This window comes from Lates calcarifer, linkage group LG17, assembly GCF_001640805.2.
Source record: "Lates calcarifer isolate ASB-BC8 linkage group LG17, TLL_Latcal_v3, whole genome shotgun sequence".
Taxonomy (NCBI): domain Eukaryota; kingdom Metazoa; phylum Chordata; class Actinopteri; family Centropomidae; genus Lates; species Lates calcarifer.
Genome location: NC_066849.1, coordinates 8,703,460 through 8,721,593, shown reverse-complemented (window position 1 = coordinate 8,721,593; position 18,134 = coordinate 8,703,460). Strand labels below are relative to the sequence as shown.

General features: G+C 38.0%; 2 protein-coding genes across 15 annotated transcripts in view; both read right to left on the bottom strand.

Moving 5' to 3' along the window:
• LOC108893016 (granzyme E) overlaps positions 1-18,134 on the bottom strand; it is a 70,494-nt gene that overhangs the window by 35,009 nt on the left and 17,351 nt on the right. For 2 of the 14 annotated variants that reach the window (XM_051077477.1, XM_051077478.1), the window contains exon 1: positions 9,617-9,853. The exons of 1 other annotated variant lie outside the window; for it this stretch is intronic. Coding sequence is in view for 7 of the 13 variants with exons in the window: in XM_018667309.2 (XP_018522825.1) it covers positions 6,919-7,065; positions 7,176-7,394; positions 7,559-7,691; positions 7,941-8,094; positions 8,183-8,240 (711 nt within the window). In the remaining 6 variants the exon portion in view is untranslated. Of the gene's footprint in view, positions 1-4,169; positions 4,330-4,470; positions 4,555-6,481; positions 7,066-7,175; positions 7,395-7,558; positions 7,692-7,940; positions 8,095-8,182; positions 8,267-9,616; positions 9,905-18,134 lie in introns of those variants that run through there. 11 more of the 14 variants (XM_018667309.2, XM_051077470.1, XM_051077475.1 and 8 more) reach the window with 11 other exon arrangements.
• LOC108877308 (mast cell protease 1-like) lies at positions 12,212-13,921 on the bottom strand. The gene is made up of 5 exons (XM_018667308.2): positions 13,795-13,921; positions 13,473-13,632; positions 13,181-13,313; positions 12,729-12,956; positions 12,212-12,631 (listed from the first exon to the last, which is right to left on the bottom strand). Exons 1-5 carry the CDS (start codon positions 13,850-13,852, stop codon positions 12,479-12,481), a joined length of 732 nt encoding a protein of 243 aa, XP_018522824.1. The 5' UTR covers positions 13,853-13,921; the 3' UTR covers positions 12,212-12,478.

Sequence of the window (18,134 nt, the reverse complement as noted above, 5' to 3'; positions counted from 1 at the left end):
GGGGTAGTGGCCCTGATGTCCATGAGCTCTCCTCTAGTGAAAGAGCAACTACAGTACTTACACCCAACACTGAAGTAACAAACAAAATAAAAAAACAGTGCGTACCAACACACTGAGGCAGCCATCTGTGGTGCCATCTTGGAACATTGTCCACATACTCTCAAAACATCAAGTGTGAAAGTCAAAGGATGCAAACGTAGACACAGCAAGACTGTGAAAAAACATCTAAAACCAGTGGTTAAAGTTTTGAGGCCTGCTTTCATTATAGCAACTACATCTTGACACACATACATGCATCCATTAACAATATATGCACATATTTAATAATAGCATAGCATAGCATATTCTTCCACTTATCCGGTGTGGTATATTTGATGGTGATGTTGTGTAGATGATGAAGAGAAGATCTCTGCTGACACTGTCTTGCTTGTATATAGAAGTTTATTACAAAGAAGTCCAGCATCAAAACAAGCACTGCAGTAGCCTGTGAGAGGATCCGAGCCAATATGGATCTCTCTAAACATCAGTATATATATATGTTAGTTGTCTTTATGATTTTTAGCGAGAGGGAAGGAGGCCCCTCTCCCTAACACTTACAGATTTACGTTCACAACTATTTAACCTAAACATGAACCCCCAAAAATGGAAAAACATACATGGGAAACACTTGTGTTCAGAGACTCCAAGAAAATAAGAACCATATATGAAACTTCAGACACTACATATTTCCCCCTTCAAGACACCGGCTAAGCAGGGCATTCCAGACCTCCCTCTCCCCGGCAACGTAGTCCACATTTTCATTTCTGTTATCCTCCCAGTTGGGCATAATTCAATAATGCAGTGACTAATGTGATCCTATTAAAAATGGAAACCACCTGATGTGCTGCAGGCTAAATCAAAAGGCTTCTTTTTGTGAGCTATGTAAATAATCACTATCCAATGGTAACAGACAAATGGGTAAACAGGGGGATGAATGCATTTAACTGAGAGACTTAAAGGACCAGTGTGTGGGATTTGGTGGCATCTAGTGGTTAGAACACAGATTGCAACCAACTGAATACCCATCCTCTCACCCCTCCCTTCATAAGCGTGTCACAGAGTCTGTGGTGGCCGACAGGTGACAAAATGGCATTATATATATAGCTATATTTAAACACTGTATTGTTGTTAGTCTGTAAAACTATAAGTAATAGCTGACATGTACGCTCTCCTTTCTTCCTCTTTCTTTGTCTTCTGTAAACAAGCTGCAGCATCAATGTAAAAATGTAAAAGGAGTTTGGTTTGTCCTTTCTGAACTACTGTAGAAACATGGCGGCACAACATATTGGAAGAAAACACAACAATTATTAGTTTTAGGGGATTATGTACAAATAAAAACATAACTCTTTATATTATATTCCATTTCTGCCAACTGATTCCTTAAGTGTCCCACTGTTATCTTTGGAACTAGATGTTTTTGTTAGGATCTGGCAGTATGCCTCTCTCCCCTCTTGTGTCAGTGTGTTTCCCTTCCCTGTGTCTCCTGTTTGTCTCCCCCTGTCTGTGTTTGTTTTCCAGGGCGTGGCCATCTGGTTATCTCCTCCTACCTGAGTTTCCCTCCACTCAATCAAGCACTCCTGACATCAATCTGGTTCATTACCTCACCTGACTCCTGCTGCATTTATACCCGGGTCCTTCACTTCAGTCTTCGTCAGATCGTCCGTTTGCCTGCATGGTACTCTAGCGCATGACTCCTAGCTTTTTGAAACCCTCTCCATTAGCTGGCTAACTTTGTCTCTCCTCCTACCCAGATACCAGTACCTCACCTTTGCTCATCTGCCACGCCCTGGAGATCTGTTTTTGAAGTTTTGACTCACGGCTGAGTCCACCTTTTGCTGGAAGTCTGCCTGCCTGCTCCTTTGTCAAGTGTTTCTGTTTTTTCCTCAATAAACCCTTCTTTATCATTCCAAGTTCTGCATTTTGGCTCCTTTTCCGTTTGTGAACCACAATAGTTTTTATTTTTTTCATGTTCAATAAAAGGGTTCATTGAAATTCATTCATATCCAGTACTTTGTGTAGTGTAGTACAATGTTTTATTATTTATTATGACAATTAACATAAATGAGCTGCCTGGTCATGTAGAACAGATTTAGCCTACGTTTGGAGAGGTAATGAAAGATGGTGACCTTATTTAATCATGCCTAAACAATCTCATTGGACATAAAATGTGTTTGTATAACTTGGTGCCCAACATTGGCTGTTCTGTTAGATGTTGCTAAAAACTGCAGATACATTCTCAGGTAGGCAACAGGCAGACTTGATCAGGTTTAGAGCTTATGAATTGGATAAGACATTCAGCTGTGACTTCAACAAGTAATCAGTGACCCTCTTCTTGTTGCATCAACACACTTTGTTCACAGGGAGGCAGTGTTGTCTTTTTTAGTGAGTCAATTGTTGTTCAAAAAAGTGTACAGAGGCACTGAGAGAACGTGATGAGAAAGCAACAGTTTATTGTTGTTAAAAGATGGAACAAAACAAGCTCAGATGATCCTGTGTTCTCATCTGAGAAAGTGTGTGCTACACCTGTGTTATCCTGACACCACCTGTCTCTCCTGATACACACCTCTTGGTGTTGGCAGCAGACCTTGCTTCAGTTGTTTCTGTATAAGTATAAATTTCATGTGACACTAATACAGATGACAAACACCATTAATGACCAACAGCAGGATGATTCTGTCCTCACATTTTTCTCGGTACAAGTATACTGATAATACATTATGATGTATTTGTTTCATTGCAGCCTCATATTACATTCATTGGGATTAAGCATGTTCCAGCTAAATATAGAGTGATAATAAAGCAAAGTGATATTATCAAAGCAAAGCATCCATCCATTATCTATACCGCTTATCCATTAAGGGTCAGGGGGATGCTGGAGTCTATCCCAGCTAACATTGGGCGGGGAGGAGCTTGTACAGATCGTGCAAAGCATATTTTGATTAAAGTTGTGTAAAACAAGCAAACAAGCAATTTAGCGGTCTCTGTGATAATGGAATCAGAGGAGATATTAGCTAACTAACCTGAAATTCAAATGTTGTGATCTGATACATTAGAACTTTCCATTATTTTTAATAATCTGTTTAACCCAGTCTGTATTCTTGGGTATCTTAGTGTAGGAGTAGACATACAGGCCATCTGGGTTTGTTTTGTGCGAGGAAGACACCACCCCGTACGCCTTTCCATCTTCACAGACCAATGGACCACCAGAGTCTCCCTGGAAGTGCATACACAGTGTGCAGTGATTGCTTCAACAACATTGACCAAAGTGTGTGTGTGTTTGTCCATGTCATGTTATATAATGTGATATCATAAATGTATGTACCTCACCCGGTCCAGCCTCTCCCTCAGAGCAGTACACTTTTTTCTCACAACACAGCTCATTGTCAATGAGTGTTACATTGACTTCCATGAGCGTCAAAGACATATATTTTGAGCTTCTGTTATTTCTTCCCCAGCCGGAGACTGAACATGATTTTGGCAGAGAGCCATCATCTCGGTCTGCGAGAGCAATGGGTCTCACATTGTTGCTGAAATTTGCCTTAGAGCTCAACTGGAGGAACAGAGAAAAGTCAAATATATATATATATATATATATATATATATATATATATATATATATATATATATATATATATTTTTTTTTTTTTTTTTTTTTTTTTTTTTTTTTTAAACATGAATTTCAGTTTATATACACTTCTATTGTTTGATTCACTTGGTACTAACAGTAAGTAAGAAACAAAATTGGGTTGGGGGTAAAACTGAATTTCTGCATTTCTATTACCTTAAGAAGCATTATGTCATTTGTTAATTCAGCTGCATTGTAGTCTTTATGTGGAAATGTATCTTCCACAGATATACGCTGTATTCCATTACTGTTATGGACATTGTGAACTCCTAGTAACGCTGTGAAGGACCTGAAATGACAAAAATAAATGTAAAAACTTTATCTGTTAGTAAACATATTTGTTTGTTGGTCAGAGCATTGAGACTCAAATTTATGTCTCTTCTCATGAAGCAGTTATGAAGTATATTTGTCTCTGTGCATGAATCAGTCTCTTTTATTGAGATAAGAAGTCTTATCAGGGGCCCACGAATTCCCAATACTTAAATTCAAATTGTGTTAAACTGACTTGGCTTGGCAGTGGGCTGCAGTCATCACAAAATCCTCAGTCAGAAGGAAGCCATCACAGTAATATGTTTCACCATTCTGCATGTGCCGCTCCAACAGCACCATGTATGGCCTGCTATGTGCCACAGCCTCATGGCCTCCATAGATTTGCCCTGTATGAACTAGGGGAAAAAATGTAATATTTATGAATAGATAAATAAATGTAAAGGAAGATAGAGAGAGTTTAGTTTAGTTTTAGCACTAACACTGTGATTTAAAACTTATCCTATAATATCCTTAAGTACCATAAAAGCCAAACTTACCTTGACCATCAAGAGTCAGTGCAAGTATCAGTACGACCAGCTCACAGTGGAAAAACATGGTGAGTTCACAGTCCAGCTGAGCTACTGAGGAACAGTGGTGCACATCACTGACAAGTTCAGTCTTTAAACACTTCCTTGACTTAGAGAGTGAAGGAAGTGTTTGTGTAGCTTGCATATGCAAAAGATGTGGCTTTGAACCACATTAATAAGAAAGGGCATCTCTATCACCTCCAGAGGACTGAAATGTAACATCTGAACTACCAAAGAAGTGATAAAGTCATTACCATGGTGAAAGGAAAAGAAGATCAATTGTCAGACTTTTTATGATCCCACATTACAGTAAAATAATATTTTGGTCAGTCGTATTGTTTTAGTCTTGTTTCTCTATCCACTAGGTGGCTGCAGTTGGAAACGCTGAAGTTAGATAGCTACTGTGTAATAATGTATATGTGCTGACTCTGTCAGATCTCAGCATGATAACACTCCTACCAAAGTTGATGATTGAGACATTTATGTTAAAGTGAGTTCATGGCAGGTGTTTAGGACCCAGTAAAAACTGCTGTTTACAGCAATAATGCTCTTTACTGGAGGAAGAAATTCACATATCTGAAAAACTGACTGACACTGTTGCAAAGTCAGTAGCAACACTCACTATAAAAAACAACAATTATGATGTTGCGATTGATTTACTGCAGAAGAGATTTGGAGAAACAGGACCTTGTTATAATTGCACATATGTCAAGGCTGTGGGACGTCATCCCTGTGATAAAAACATCTGAGGCTCTGAGACAGTTATATGACAAATGTCAGATTCAGAGATTGGAGGGGGAAGCACTACTCTGAATTTGGAGCATAATGAAGAATATCAGCATTTAAGTGTTGATTTGATGAAGTGAGACAAATCAGGTGTCATTAAGTGGCAGAATAAGCTATGTGTTATACATTACTGCAAGCAAACTAGAAGGAGATAACGCACAGTTTACAGTCTGAGTCCATGTTCAGCTGTGCAAGTCTGTTTTCCCAGTGCTGCTTTACTGATGGCTTGAGTTTTTCTGAGTATTACCAGTAAAATGATTAAAGTGAAAATTCTTCTACATCACTAGTGTCATTGCAGTCTGAATAGTGTCACATCATGTTGGAGGATTTGAAGGTGGAGACTCAACTGGATACTCACATAAATCAGATATTTTTAACCTACAATACTTTTCCAAAAGAGTTTTCACTTTATCAGGGTGGGTAATTATGTTTATAAATATGTGCATCCATTAACACTGTATTTAATAATGCAGTCAGTAATATGGTCATGTTAAAAATGGAAACCACCTGATGTGCTGCAGGATAAATCAGACGCTAAGTAAAATCAAAAGGCTTTTTCTTGTGAGCTACATAAATAACCACTATTCAATGGTCACAAACAATTGGGCAAACAAGAGGATGCACATATTTAATTTAAGTGTGAAATGTCTCACTGTTTCCGTTGGAACCACATAATGTGTTTAATCATTTTATTTTGATAGAAAATTTAACATCTTAGTACAGTTTATTATTAATTATGACATTTGACATAAATGAGATGCCTGGTCATGTAGAATACATTTAGCCTATGTTTGGAGTGGTAATAAAAGAAGGTGGCCTTATTCAATAATGTCTAAACAATCTCATTGGACATAAAACATGTTTGTACAATTAGACAGTGACGACAGTGTTAGTGTCCAACCTGAACATTAGCTGTTCTTCAGTTACAGGTTCTGTTAAACAACAGGCACAGCAGATTCAGAGCTTATAAATGAGAAGAGACTTTCAGCTCTGATTTCAACAAGTGAACAGTGACCCTCTTCTTGTTGCATCAATTCACTTTGTTCACAGGGAGGCAGTGTTGTCTTTTTTAGTGAGTCAATTCATGTTCAAACACATGTACAGAGGCACTGAGAGAACGTGGTGAGAGAGCAACAGTTTATTGATCCTGTGTTCTCATTTGATCCAGTCTAAAACAAAATGCACAAAACAGTGATGCATTTAAAGTATTATGTTTTATTTAGGAGCATTTTAGGATATATGTATAGATATTACGCCTGTTAAACAGCATTGAGTATACAGTTACAGTTTAGATTTTACACCACACTTGTCATGTTTGGCTTGTTTAAATCCGTCTTTGAAAATATACTTGGTTTAAATTTCTAATTTACTAACAAGAACCTAAAGTTTATAACCACTGCAGCAGAAACCAAAACATTTTATTTCCTTAAATCGATCAAAGCATGCTTTAATTTTTTACGTGAACTGTCCAAACAAAAGATTGTATTATATAATATCATCAAAGTAAAGCATATTTTTATTAAATCTATCCAAAGCAAACAAGTCCAGACTTTTGTCTTGTAGTGTCACTGATTTAGGATCAGTTGTGATATTAATTCAATCATCAACTCTAAAATATTAAGAATACAAACATTAGGTTCCATCATCCAATTGATTGCCATCCTCAGGTATCTTAGTGTAGGCATATATAGGTGGTCCACCTGATGCTTTATTAAAGGTGTGGGACACCACCCCATATGCTTTTCCATCTTCACAGACCAATGGACCACCAGCGTCTCCCTGGAAGTACATACACAGTCTGTAGTGATTGCTTCAACAACATTGACCAAAGTGTGTGTGTGTGTTTGTCCATGTCATGTTATATAATGTAATATCATAAATGTACAGACCTCACCCGGTCCAGCCTCTCCCTCAGAGCAGTAAATCTTTTTTTTTTTTTTGTCAGTGAGTGTTACACTGACTTCCATGAGTTTCAAAGACATATATTTTGAGTTTCTGTCATTTCTTCCCCAGCCAGAGACTGAACATGATTTTGGCAGAGAGCCATCACCTCGGTCTGCGAGAGCAATGGGTCTCACAGTGTTGCTGAAATTTGCCTTAGAGCTCAACTGGAGGAACAGAGAGAGATGAAAAAAAAATTGAAGCTGAGGAGATAGATATTTATATCAAATCATGGATTTCAATTTGTTCAGAAATGTATTACATAGTTTGATTCACTACAGTTCACTACTACAAGTACAATGATTTTAAATGTAATTATTTTTTATATTACCTTAAGAATCATTATGTCATTTATTAATTCAGTTGCACTGTAGTCTTTATGTGGAAATGTATCTTCCACAGATATACGCTGTATTCCATTACTGTTACGGACATTGTGAACTCCTAGTAACGCTGTGTAGGACCTGAAATGACAAAAATAAATGTAAAAACGTTATCTTGAAGTAAACATATTAGTTTGTTGGTCAGAGCATTGTATTCACACAATGAAAACATTATGAGACTTGAAATTATGTCATATATGTCACATCATAAAGGAGTCATGAAGTGTATTTGTCAGTCTAAGTGCATGAGTCTAGTTTTTTATTGAAACATGAAATCTTATCAGGGGCCATGAATTCCCAATAGATAAATGTAAAGTGTGTTAAACTGACTTGGCTTGGCAGTGCGCTGCAGTCATCACAAAATCCTCAGTCAGAAGGAAGCCACCACAGTAATATGTTTCACCATTCTGCATGTGCCGCTCCAACAGCACCATGTATGGCCTGCTGTGTGCCTTAGCCTCGTGTCCTCCGTAAACTGCAGAAGCTAAATAAATGAAAAAGTATATACATTAAAAAAAAAACATAATACCCTGTGCACATGATGCACATGATGTCATAAAACCTAAACTTACCTTGACCATCAAGAGTCAGTGCCAGTATCAATACGACCAGTTCACAGTGGATAAACATGGTGAGTTCACAGTCCAGCTGAGCTACTGAGGAACAGTGGTACACATCACTGACAAGTTCAGTCTTTAAATGCTTCCGAGAGAAGGACGTGTTTGCCTAATTACACATTTTGGCTTTGAACCACAGTCATAAGGAGGGGCCTCTATCACCTCCAGATTATGAGAAATGTTAGATTTTCATAAAACAAGTCGAAATTCTTTAGATAATATTTATTTAGTTTGTTTAGTTCACATACACCACATGTAGCAATATATTGATACCTCTATGGTAACACACACAACGTTGAATATAATAAGTCATCAAGATGCTGTTGAAAGTAAAAAAAAAAAGATCAATCAGCAGACTGCAGCATTTTTTTTACTGTGTCCGGGCCAGGACCAGCAGACTCAAAGACAGCTTCATCCACCAGGCTGTCAGGAAGCTCAACTACCTCCCTGCTCTTCCCCCTCTCCCCCCTGCACACACCAACTCTGGACTCTGAGCTCCCAGTTCCCCCTTTGGATACTGTTCATCCCCCCACCCCAAACACACACACATACACACAAACTCAGGGGCACCAGCCACTTTACACAGCATTTGACTGCTCCGTTTGCACAACACGCCTTGTGACTTTAACCTGTTATTATATTTTTTATTTATATTTTTTTATTATTTCTCTCTAAATATTTTTTTATATATTTTTTTTCTACTTTTATGTTTACCTTGAGGCACAGTGGGTCTAAGAGAAAAATCCAATCCTCTGTATGTGCAGACATATGGCAGAATTGACAATAAAGCTGGCTTTGACTTTGACTAGTTTAAAAGAAAATGCACAAATCAGTGATGTTTTTAATGCATAATATTTCATTTAAGAACATAGTATATATGTCTAAATATTACACCTGTTAAACAGCATTAAGTCTACAGCTGAATATTTGATTTTACATCACACTTGACTTGTGTGTCATAATTGGCTTTTAAGTGAACTTTCCAAACAAAAAATTGTAGAATTTGGTATCATCAAAGTAAAGCATTTTTTTTTTTTTTTTTTAGAAAATCTAAAGCAAGCGAGTCCAGACTTTGGTCTGACAGTCTCACTGATTTAAGATTAAGTTTTTAATATTAAAAATATTAAAGGAAGAAAGATGAACACAAAAATTCCAATCTGCTATAAAGTAACAGCTGTCAGATAGATGCAGAGGAATAAAAAGTTGTTTCCCTATTAATACTATAAATAGTATTAATACTATCTCATATTTGTACTTAATCACATTACAATACTTGGTTTGAAGGCTTTTTGCAAATTAAAGAAGTCAAACTAGACATCTGCAGCCATACTGTAGACAGCTAAAAGAGGACACAGCATTTTCTGTTTTGTGAGAAAGCTGAACACAAACCTTAGGGATTTCCAGACCACACAGTTCTGCAAGACGAAGATCGTATCATGTACAACTTGTTGGGGGACACGTTATGTTTCTAGTTATGTGAAGAAAAATGTTAAGGTCCCCCTTCTCTTCCTCAGTTCCTGCCCTGGTTTTTGTCTCTGTCCAGTCTTCCCCTCTCCCTCTGTGTGTAGGTGTGTGTGTGCTTTCTCCTCAGGGGCGTGGCGTGGCACCGGCACTGCTGCTATCTATTAACTCATCCTCACCTGTTCATCACCCTGGTCTGCTCGCAGTCTGTATTTTGTTCTAGTTTTCCGCCGGTGCTCCATCAGCTCCTGTGGATCTCCAGCCGCCTCTGTTAACCTCCTGGCTTCCCTCCCGGGCTCTCACCTCACTCCCTGCACCACGACCTGACTCTCAGCCCTGGACTTTTCCCCCAGACCTTTTTCCACCTGTTGCATTGTTGCTGTGGCAATAAACCACTTCTGTCCCTGCATTCCTGGTGTTCTGTGGTCTGACTCAGCGTTGGGGTTCTGTATATGTTAACCCATGACAAAAAAGAAAGCATGGCTGACTATTTGAGAAGATCCAGATATAGTACTTTCCTCAGTTATCACCACACAGACAAGGAAAACTTGATCACGAGTGGTGGCCCAGGTGATAAAAAGATTATTAAACGGAGAAAGTCAGGGAAGTTTTGTACATGAGAATATAGTGAAGGCACTGAAAATAGAAAAGAAGGCCCCTCTCTCATGTGTACCTTAAGCCTTCCACTCATGGTATTATTTCACTGAAGTCTCCTACATTTTGATTGATTGTAAATTAAACTTTATATTTTGTAAAACAGTCTCTGACCCCAGTTTACTCTGGGTCTAGTGTATGTGGTTATTGCTTGTTCACATGTGTTTAAACTGTTTGTGTACAGTTTATCTTGTTTGTAATTAAGACAAAGCACAGATAATATCACGAACCATTTCCTCAGTCTGAGCTGACAGCAGTATACCACCTATATATACTTGGTTATCTCTCATTCTTTCAGGTCTTATTTTCCATTAAATATGTACAGAAAACAGAATGATCCCATGCAACTGTCTTCACTTACAAAGACCACGGCATTTAAGTATGAACTTTAGCTTATTGGAATGGCAGGTACAACAGGGGTGAATGAAGAGAGAGAGAACCTGATGAAAATGTTGATGAAAATCCTAAATAATCTCACCTGCAAAAATAATTGTCCTTTGTTATCTTCGCAGTTCATTTTCATTTAACATGTTGTTTAATTTAATTCTTAATTTTTTGTGTGTTTTGTCTCAGAGTTCTTCCTACATTGCACTTGTCAGTAGGTGGCAGATTAAGTTATGTCTTGTACATTACTGACAGCAACATAGACATAGGCAACATGCAGCTGACAGTCTGAGTCCATGGAAGCATGTGTTCTCAGTGCTGCTGTACTGATAGCTTGTTACTGGTTGAACTGCTGGAGACATCTAGCTGCCTGAGAGGTGAAGTGAACATGATGAGAATAAAAACCAGTTCAACTCAACCCTGTGGTTGGGAATGACTGGACATGCAACATCAGGCAACTTTGTAAAAGTAAAAACTAATTCTACTGCTGTAAATTTCCTGGAACATGCATGTGAGTGCAGCCTGGGTTTGACAGATCAGTGGGGAAAGAAGTTTAAAGAGGTTAATGATGGGAAAGGCTGCATGTACAAGGGCTGTAAAGGACTTCAATTAAATCTCATATTATAGGTACAGATAATTGACTACCTGGATGACGTATGTGAAACACCAATAATAACTTACCAGTGAGCTTGAATGGATATAACTAATGTATATATATAATAAAATCAGAGTGGCAGCTCTCAGAAGCGTTAAGTAGAAGGTTCTCTCTGTGAAAACTAGTCTGAGTAATCTAGTTTTCCCTTAGTCCCTCTCTATATTGATGATATGAGCCTGGTGTGATACACCTCTTTATCCTGACACCACCTCCCGGCACCATTTGGTGCTGACAGCAGACTTTGCTGTAAATTTTCTGCCGTTTAAGTATAATTTTGATGTAACACTCACAGATGACAAACATCATTAGTAGCAGGATTATTCTGTCCTCATATTTGTTGTCAACACAAGTATTCAGACTGTTTGATATTATTTGTTGATTTGTATTTTTTTTAAATCATTTTAGTAAATATGGCTTTAAATAAATAGCTTCATCATTGCCCTCCCTCATTTTTTATTCATATTCTTCTTGCAGTATAGTATTACTTCCATAACATTATTTAAATTTATTATTTATCTTATTATCATTTATTATTTAAATTTAGCCTATGTTTGGACTGGTAACAGAAGAAGGTGGCCTTATTTAATAATTCCTAAACAATCTCATTGGACATAAAACATTTTTGTACAATGAGAAAGTGCCAAAGTTAGTGTACAACCGTCGCATTGGCTGTTCTGTCAGTTGCTAAAAACTCTAGTTACAGGTTCTGTTAAACAACAGGTGGGCTTGATCAGGTTTAGAACTTATAAATGAGAAGAAACTTTCAGCTCTGACTTTATCAAGTGAACAGTGACCCTTGTTGCATCAATACACTTCACAAGGAGGCAGTGTTGTCTTATTTGTGGGTTTAATTCATGTTCAAGCAGCGAAGTGTGTGTAAATGCGTTTCATACATTTTCAATCTTTTGACTGAACATTCCAAATAAAAAATTATATCATTTGAAATCATCAAAGTAAAGAAAATGAATTATCGAAAGCAAGAAAGCCCAGACTTGGAAGCACTGGTGTTACAAGTATTTCAGTGATTTCATTGGAAAAAAAAGTAAATTCCAATGTTGTGATCTGATCAATTAAGTATTACATGCATTAGAGATTTTTCATGCCGTTTTCATTACTGAGTCGATCCAGTCTCTATACTCAGGTATCTTAGTGTAGCAATGTATAGGTTGTCCTGATTTTGGATTGAAGGTGTGGGACACCACCCCGTACGCCTTTCCATCCTCACAGACCAATGGACCACCAGAGTCTCCCTGGAAGTACAGTGTACAGTGTTTCAACAACAGTAAATTAATTATCATTGTTGACTAATGTGTGTTTGTCCATGTAATGTTACTTAAATATACATACTTCACCCGGCCCAGTCTGTCCCTCAGAGCAGTACAACTTATCCATGGTACAGAACTCTTTGTCAATGAGTGTTACATTGACTTCCATGAGCTTCAAAGACATCTGTTTTTTGTTCCTGTCATTTCTTCCCCAGCCAGAGACTGAACATGATTTTGGCAGAGAGCCATCACCTCGGCCTGCGAGAGCAATGGGTCTCACATTGTTGTTAAAATGTGCCTTAGAGCTCAACTGGAGGAACAGAGAGAGATGAAAAAAACAAAAAAACAAACATGAGGCTGAAATATCAAATTTATGCAGTGTCCACCTGTTTAGCTATTGTTCAGTGATACTAATGTATACACTACAAACAACAGTAATACAGTAATATTTGCAAGTAACATGATGAGAAACCTAGAAATAACAAAACCAGATGAAAGCAAAACTTTGCCTTTTAATGATAAGGATTTTCTCACCTTAAGAAGCATTATGTCATGTTTATGTTCCATTTTATTGTAGTCTTTCTGTGGAAATGTATCTTTCACAGATATACGCTGTATTCCAGTAACCTTATTCATGTCATGAACTCCAAGGAAAACAGTGTAGGACCTGAAATAATTAAAAAAACAGTAGTAGTATGGTCAGTGTATTGAATTCACAAAATAAAAATATCAAGAGACTTGAATTTATCTATTTTTTGTGAGATAAGAGGTCTCATCAGGAGCCCCAGAATTCCCAATACTTAAACATAAAGTGTGTTAAACTGACTTGGCTTGGCAGTGGGCTGCAGTCATCACAAAATCCTCATTCAGAAGGAAGCCACCACAGTGACTTTTACCACCATCCTCTGTGTGCTGCTCCAAAAGCACCATGTATGGCCTGCTATGTGGTACAGCCTCATGGCCTCCAAAGATTTGCCCTGTATGAACTGGAAAAAAACGAATCGATGACCATTGATCTTGTTGATGTTCTTAACAGATATACCTAAACTGACCAAAGAAACACAGAGTGGAATGGAGTTTGTCATGTACTGTGGTCTAATGTGTGTTCTATAACCTGGATGAAAAAATTATGTAAAAATGCTGCTTACCTTGACCATTGAGAGTCAGTGCAAGTATCAGTACGACCAGCTCACAGTGGATAAACATGGTGAGTTCACAGTCCTGCTGAGCTACTGAGGAACAGTGGTGCACATCACTGACAAGTTCAGTCTTTAAATGCTTCCTTGACTTAGAGAGAGAAGGAAGTGTTTGTGTAATTTGCATATGCAAAAGATGTGGCTTTGAACCACATTGATAGGGTGGATGTCTCTATCACCAGTGTGAGAAAAAGTTTGAGTTACATAGTACAAGTCAAAATTTTTAGACAGTATTTAATTAAACAGATATGGAAGTATGAAAAAGTTAATGTGCAGTTATCACTCAAACACTCACACATTTTATCTGATTTTTCACATCAAGACTTTTGTTAGGCCACTAAAACTTTTCACTGAACACTCACTATCACAGATATCTGGCCTGGATTGACATTTACATGAATTTAATGTCTAATGGTGTGAATGTGAGCATAAATCAGACCAGAGTAGTGACCTCTGATATTATGATGCCTCTGTGGTGACACTCACAGCAACTGGTATTTCATGTTTAAAGCTGTGGCTTTCTCAGAGGAGTCACTGTGTCTGTCACACATCCCCAAAGGTAACATTATTCTGATGTTATCACGTCATAAGACAGTCCATGAAAATAGGATTTGTTTGAAAATGTGGTTCATGGAACTTACAGTGAAACGTGACCCTTGAGCTACTAAAGGAATGAACAAGTCATTAGGACTCTGCTGAAGTGAGAAGGAGATCAGTCACCACACTGCATCCTAAAAATTTTAGTAAAATCTTCTCTAAGCAAGGAGCCAAACTGTAATTATTTCTTTATTAGAAAAATGTATGTGTAACATAAATCAAATGCAATTCATAATGTCAGCTCCTAAGTAGTGGGTTCTGCCAGTCAGTTTGGCAAAAATAAAGGAAAATACACTTGCAAGGTTTGACTGCTGTATCATTTTAGCAACCAGTGAAAGATGAAAAGGGAATTTAGATGTTTGCCGAATACAAGGACAGAGGATCAAATGCGTGAATGAAGCTTTGCAATGACAAGCTCAAATGGTAGCGGCTGTAACCTGTTCTCCAATTTTCACCATGTAGCCAAGGATTAAAGTATGCAGCTGACTGACCAGAGTGGAGATATGTCTGTTACATCACTTCCTCAGTCTAGACTCAAGTATGTCCCTCATATCTTAGGTACAAAACGTTGTAGTCATTGTTTTGAATGGTACACAATAGAGTTTTCATGTGTTAAAGAAGGGAAGAACAGGAGGTGGGGGAGGATGGGGAAGAGTGAACAGGTTTTGGGATGTGAGCTCCTGGAGTCCAGGGCAGTAATGGGAATTACAGCAGGAAACACAGAGAGGAACTTTTTTGGTAGAACAGGGTCTTCAGCCCTGTCACTTTTTATGGGGACCACGGGATGAGAGGACCGACTGGTTTAGCCATCGGACACAGCAACAAGGAAAGCGGGGAATGTAATAACAGCCATAAAAACATCAATCACAGTGAAAATTACATGTTTATTAAGAAGAAAGGAAAATGACAACAATAAAAACCACCAGACACAGAAACAGACATTCCTAACTGAAATCACATATGGGAACCGAGGTTTATGGCCCCTGAGCTATGCTGATATGACACTGACTGTGTTCAGCAGTAATCGTGATGAGTTTACTCGTTGTTGGTGTTCATGCAGATGATCTCTACTGTATGAATATAGTTAATGTTAGACTTGTATCAGATTTTCTTACAAAAATTATCCCTTAAGGTTTTCATTTAGGTGGTGCCATCCACTTCAATGACCACCAATTATCCCCTGTGACTTAGTATAAGAGAGCAAAGCGTTTGTAGAGCATCGTAAAGTATAAGAGAATATTTCAGTTCATTTCAATATTTCAGTTCCCAAATCAAACAACTATTGCAACATGTGAGGTAACTGTATATTCACAGTGTCTGCAGTGTTCATTCAGATGTGTACATTTGAGTTCTTCCAATAAGCATGCACTGCTCTTTCTGGAGGATTAGTGTGTTATGGCCCAGCATTCTGGAAGTGGAAGCCAGCCAAGCAGGAGACCTTGCTGCCCACAAGAGAGGACAAGACAAGTCTGGATTCCAAGACTGTAGCTCAGCTTCTGTGATGGGAAGACGTCACCACTGTCAGGAGAAATAAGACTGTTCCCAGACAAAAGTAAGACAGCATTCCCAAATGGTCTCCACACACACCCACCCACCCACACACACACATACACACATTCTTCGTTAAGCGAACCTGTTCAGTCAGCAAAGCTCATGTCATTGACCTCACATGACAGTTATGATCTACCAACATAAAACCACATTTAATCTGTTCATTCACACTATTGCTCGAGTTGCATAAAATGATGCCAACAGAAAACTGATGATGCATGATCTAATCAGTTTCACTGTGTGTGTGTGTATGTGTGTGTGTGTGTGTGTGTGTGTGTTGTGTGTGTGTATATATATTTTATATATATATATCAATACATATATTATGTACATTTAGGAACTACTGCATATACTTAGACAACAAACTCTGCTTGTTTTGCTATCATATATACTGTACCCATACAAACTCAAACTCAAACTTTGCTTTGTGACTTTACTGTGCTGAATGATCATGGCATTCTTCATTTGTTACTGAATAATTGTGACCTAAATCAAGAAATATCAGACCAAAGAACTATGTGCTAAGAATCTGTTCAAATAACTGCTAATAAAAAATCATGAAATCATTTTTAAGTTCTAAAGTAAAGCAGTATTTTCATAGCTGGAAAGGTAATGCTACACAGATAGACACAGCTGGCTGTTGATGCCTGGGGAGATTCTGCAAGTGGAGATCAGAAATCAGAAAGCATTCTTAGGTGCACCTGTGATTTCAATAAAATATTTTTCTTCCAAGTCAGGCTTTGACTGTTTATCCTCAATTAAATTTAGATATGTGCTGTTCAAATTAACTTTGACAGACATTGCATGATGAAAACACTCAACAAACTGGAGGAGTATGCAGAGTTGAGCAGTCATTTTTATTTTGCCAGGGGTTCAAATGACTTGACATACTGTCTGTAAATGCATTTTATACGTAGTGCAGCTCTCATCAGTGACAATTCAGAGTTTTACTACCTCACTGAAAATTCTCCACTTTCATTTTGTCTGAATTAAGTTATACAGTGCTGTGGTTTCTAATGTGTGAGTTTCAGTGCCATCTTCAGTATTAACCTGCAGTGTATTTGACTGAAATGGCACAAGTTGACATTGTAAGAGAGGTATTCATGGCCGACTTGTCAGTTTGGTACAAATATTCATACTGTATATCATGTGTATGTATTAGTGCTGTTGTGAAACACAGGAAAATATTTTTTTTTATCCAAGTGTTCATACTCCCATTATCTCCACAGCAAAGAAAACACTTTTATGTACACAACCTTTGAAAGGAAGCCATGTGTGTATGTGTGCTGGGCACATTAGATGAAGAAAGTTCACTTTCCCACTACAGTCACACATTTCTCTGAAAAAACATCTGATGCAAACTGTAGCTTCTCATCTGACTGTCAGTCCTACTGCGCAGACCAGAGCTTCAAGATCATATCTTACAATTCAAACCTTTGCAATCTTATTGATTTATCTTGCCTCAGCTTGTTTGACGGCTTTCTGTGAAGCATGTTGTAATAGTCAGACAGCAGGTCCGCAGCACATGAGCCAGTACTGTACTCTCCCACTATGAGGCCACATTTGTTTGTCTTCATCTCATTATTCTTGTAGGTCCCAAACACAAAGAAACTAGATCAGGGGCTCATACTGAATTTCACGGCTGCTTTTTTTGTTCACATATCACAGTTGGCAGGTGCAGTTGTGTAAGCACCCATTCACAATATTGATCTACACAGTGAAAATATGAACAGGCAGACAGTTAATGGCTATATGTAATTACCAAAGAAAGCCACATGTTCTTCTCGCCAAAAGTCAAGCTTCTTCTCAAGTAACGTGGCCGGCAAAAATGAGAGAGAAAAAGACAAATCATTTGACTGAGCCTTGAATGACATAAATTATGTCAACTCTATGGGTGTTTTTCTGATCTGCTTGATCCATTTCAATCCAAAAAACATATGGTGACTATCCACTTTAGACATGGGATTCATATTTAGATGTATCAGATTTAAACCAGTATAACAAGGGCATGGGAATTTTCTTCTTTCCCCTCCTTTTCATTTTGTTGAAGAATGAAGCTTTTCCAACAAAATAGCTAGGCCTCTTTTTTCACAAGAAAGGTGATACCAGTAGCTAAAAGCTTTCATGTCTTCAGTTGTGCTACT

What these genes read in the sequence shown, in the direction of transcription:
- LOC108877308 (XM_018667308.2), bottom strand. Translation starts at nt 13,852, where the DNA reads ATGTTTATCCACTGTGAGCTGGTCGTACTGATACTTGCACTGACTCTC. An exon ending in GCAGCCCACTGCCAAGCCAA is followed by an intron (nt 13,314 to 13,472) that starts GTCAGTTTAACA and finishes TAATTATTTCAG; the next exon opens with GTCCTACACTGTTTTCCTTG. An exon ending in GACAGACTGGGCCGGGTGAA is followed by an intron (nt 12,632 to 12,728) that starts GTATGTATATTT and finishes CTGTACTTCCAG; the next exon opens with GGAGACTCTGGTGGTCCATT.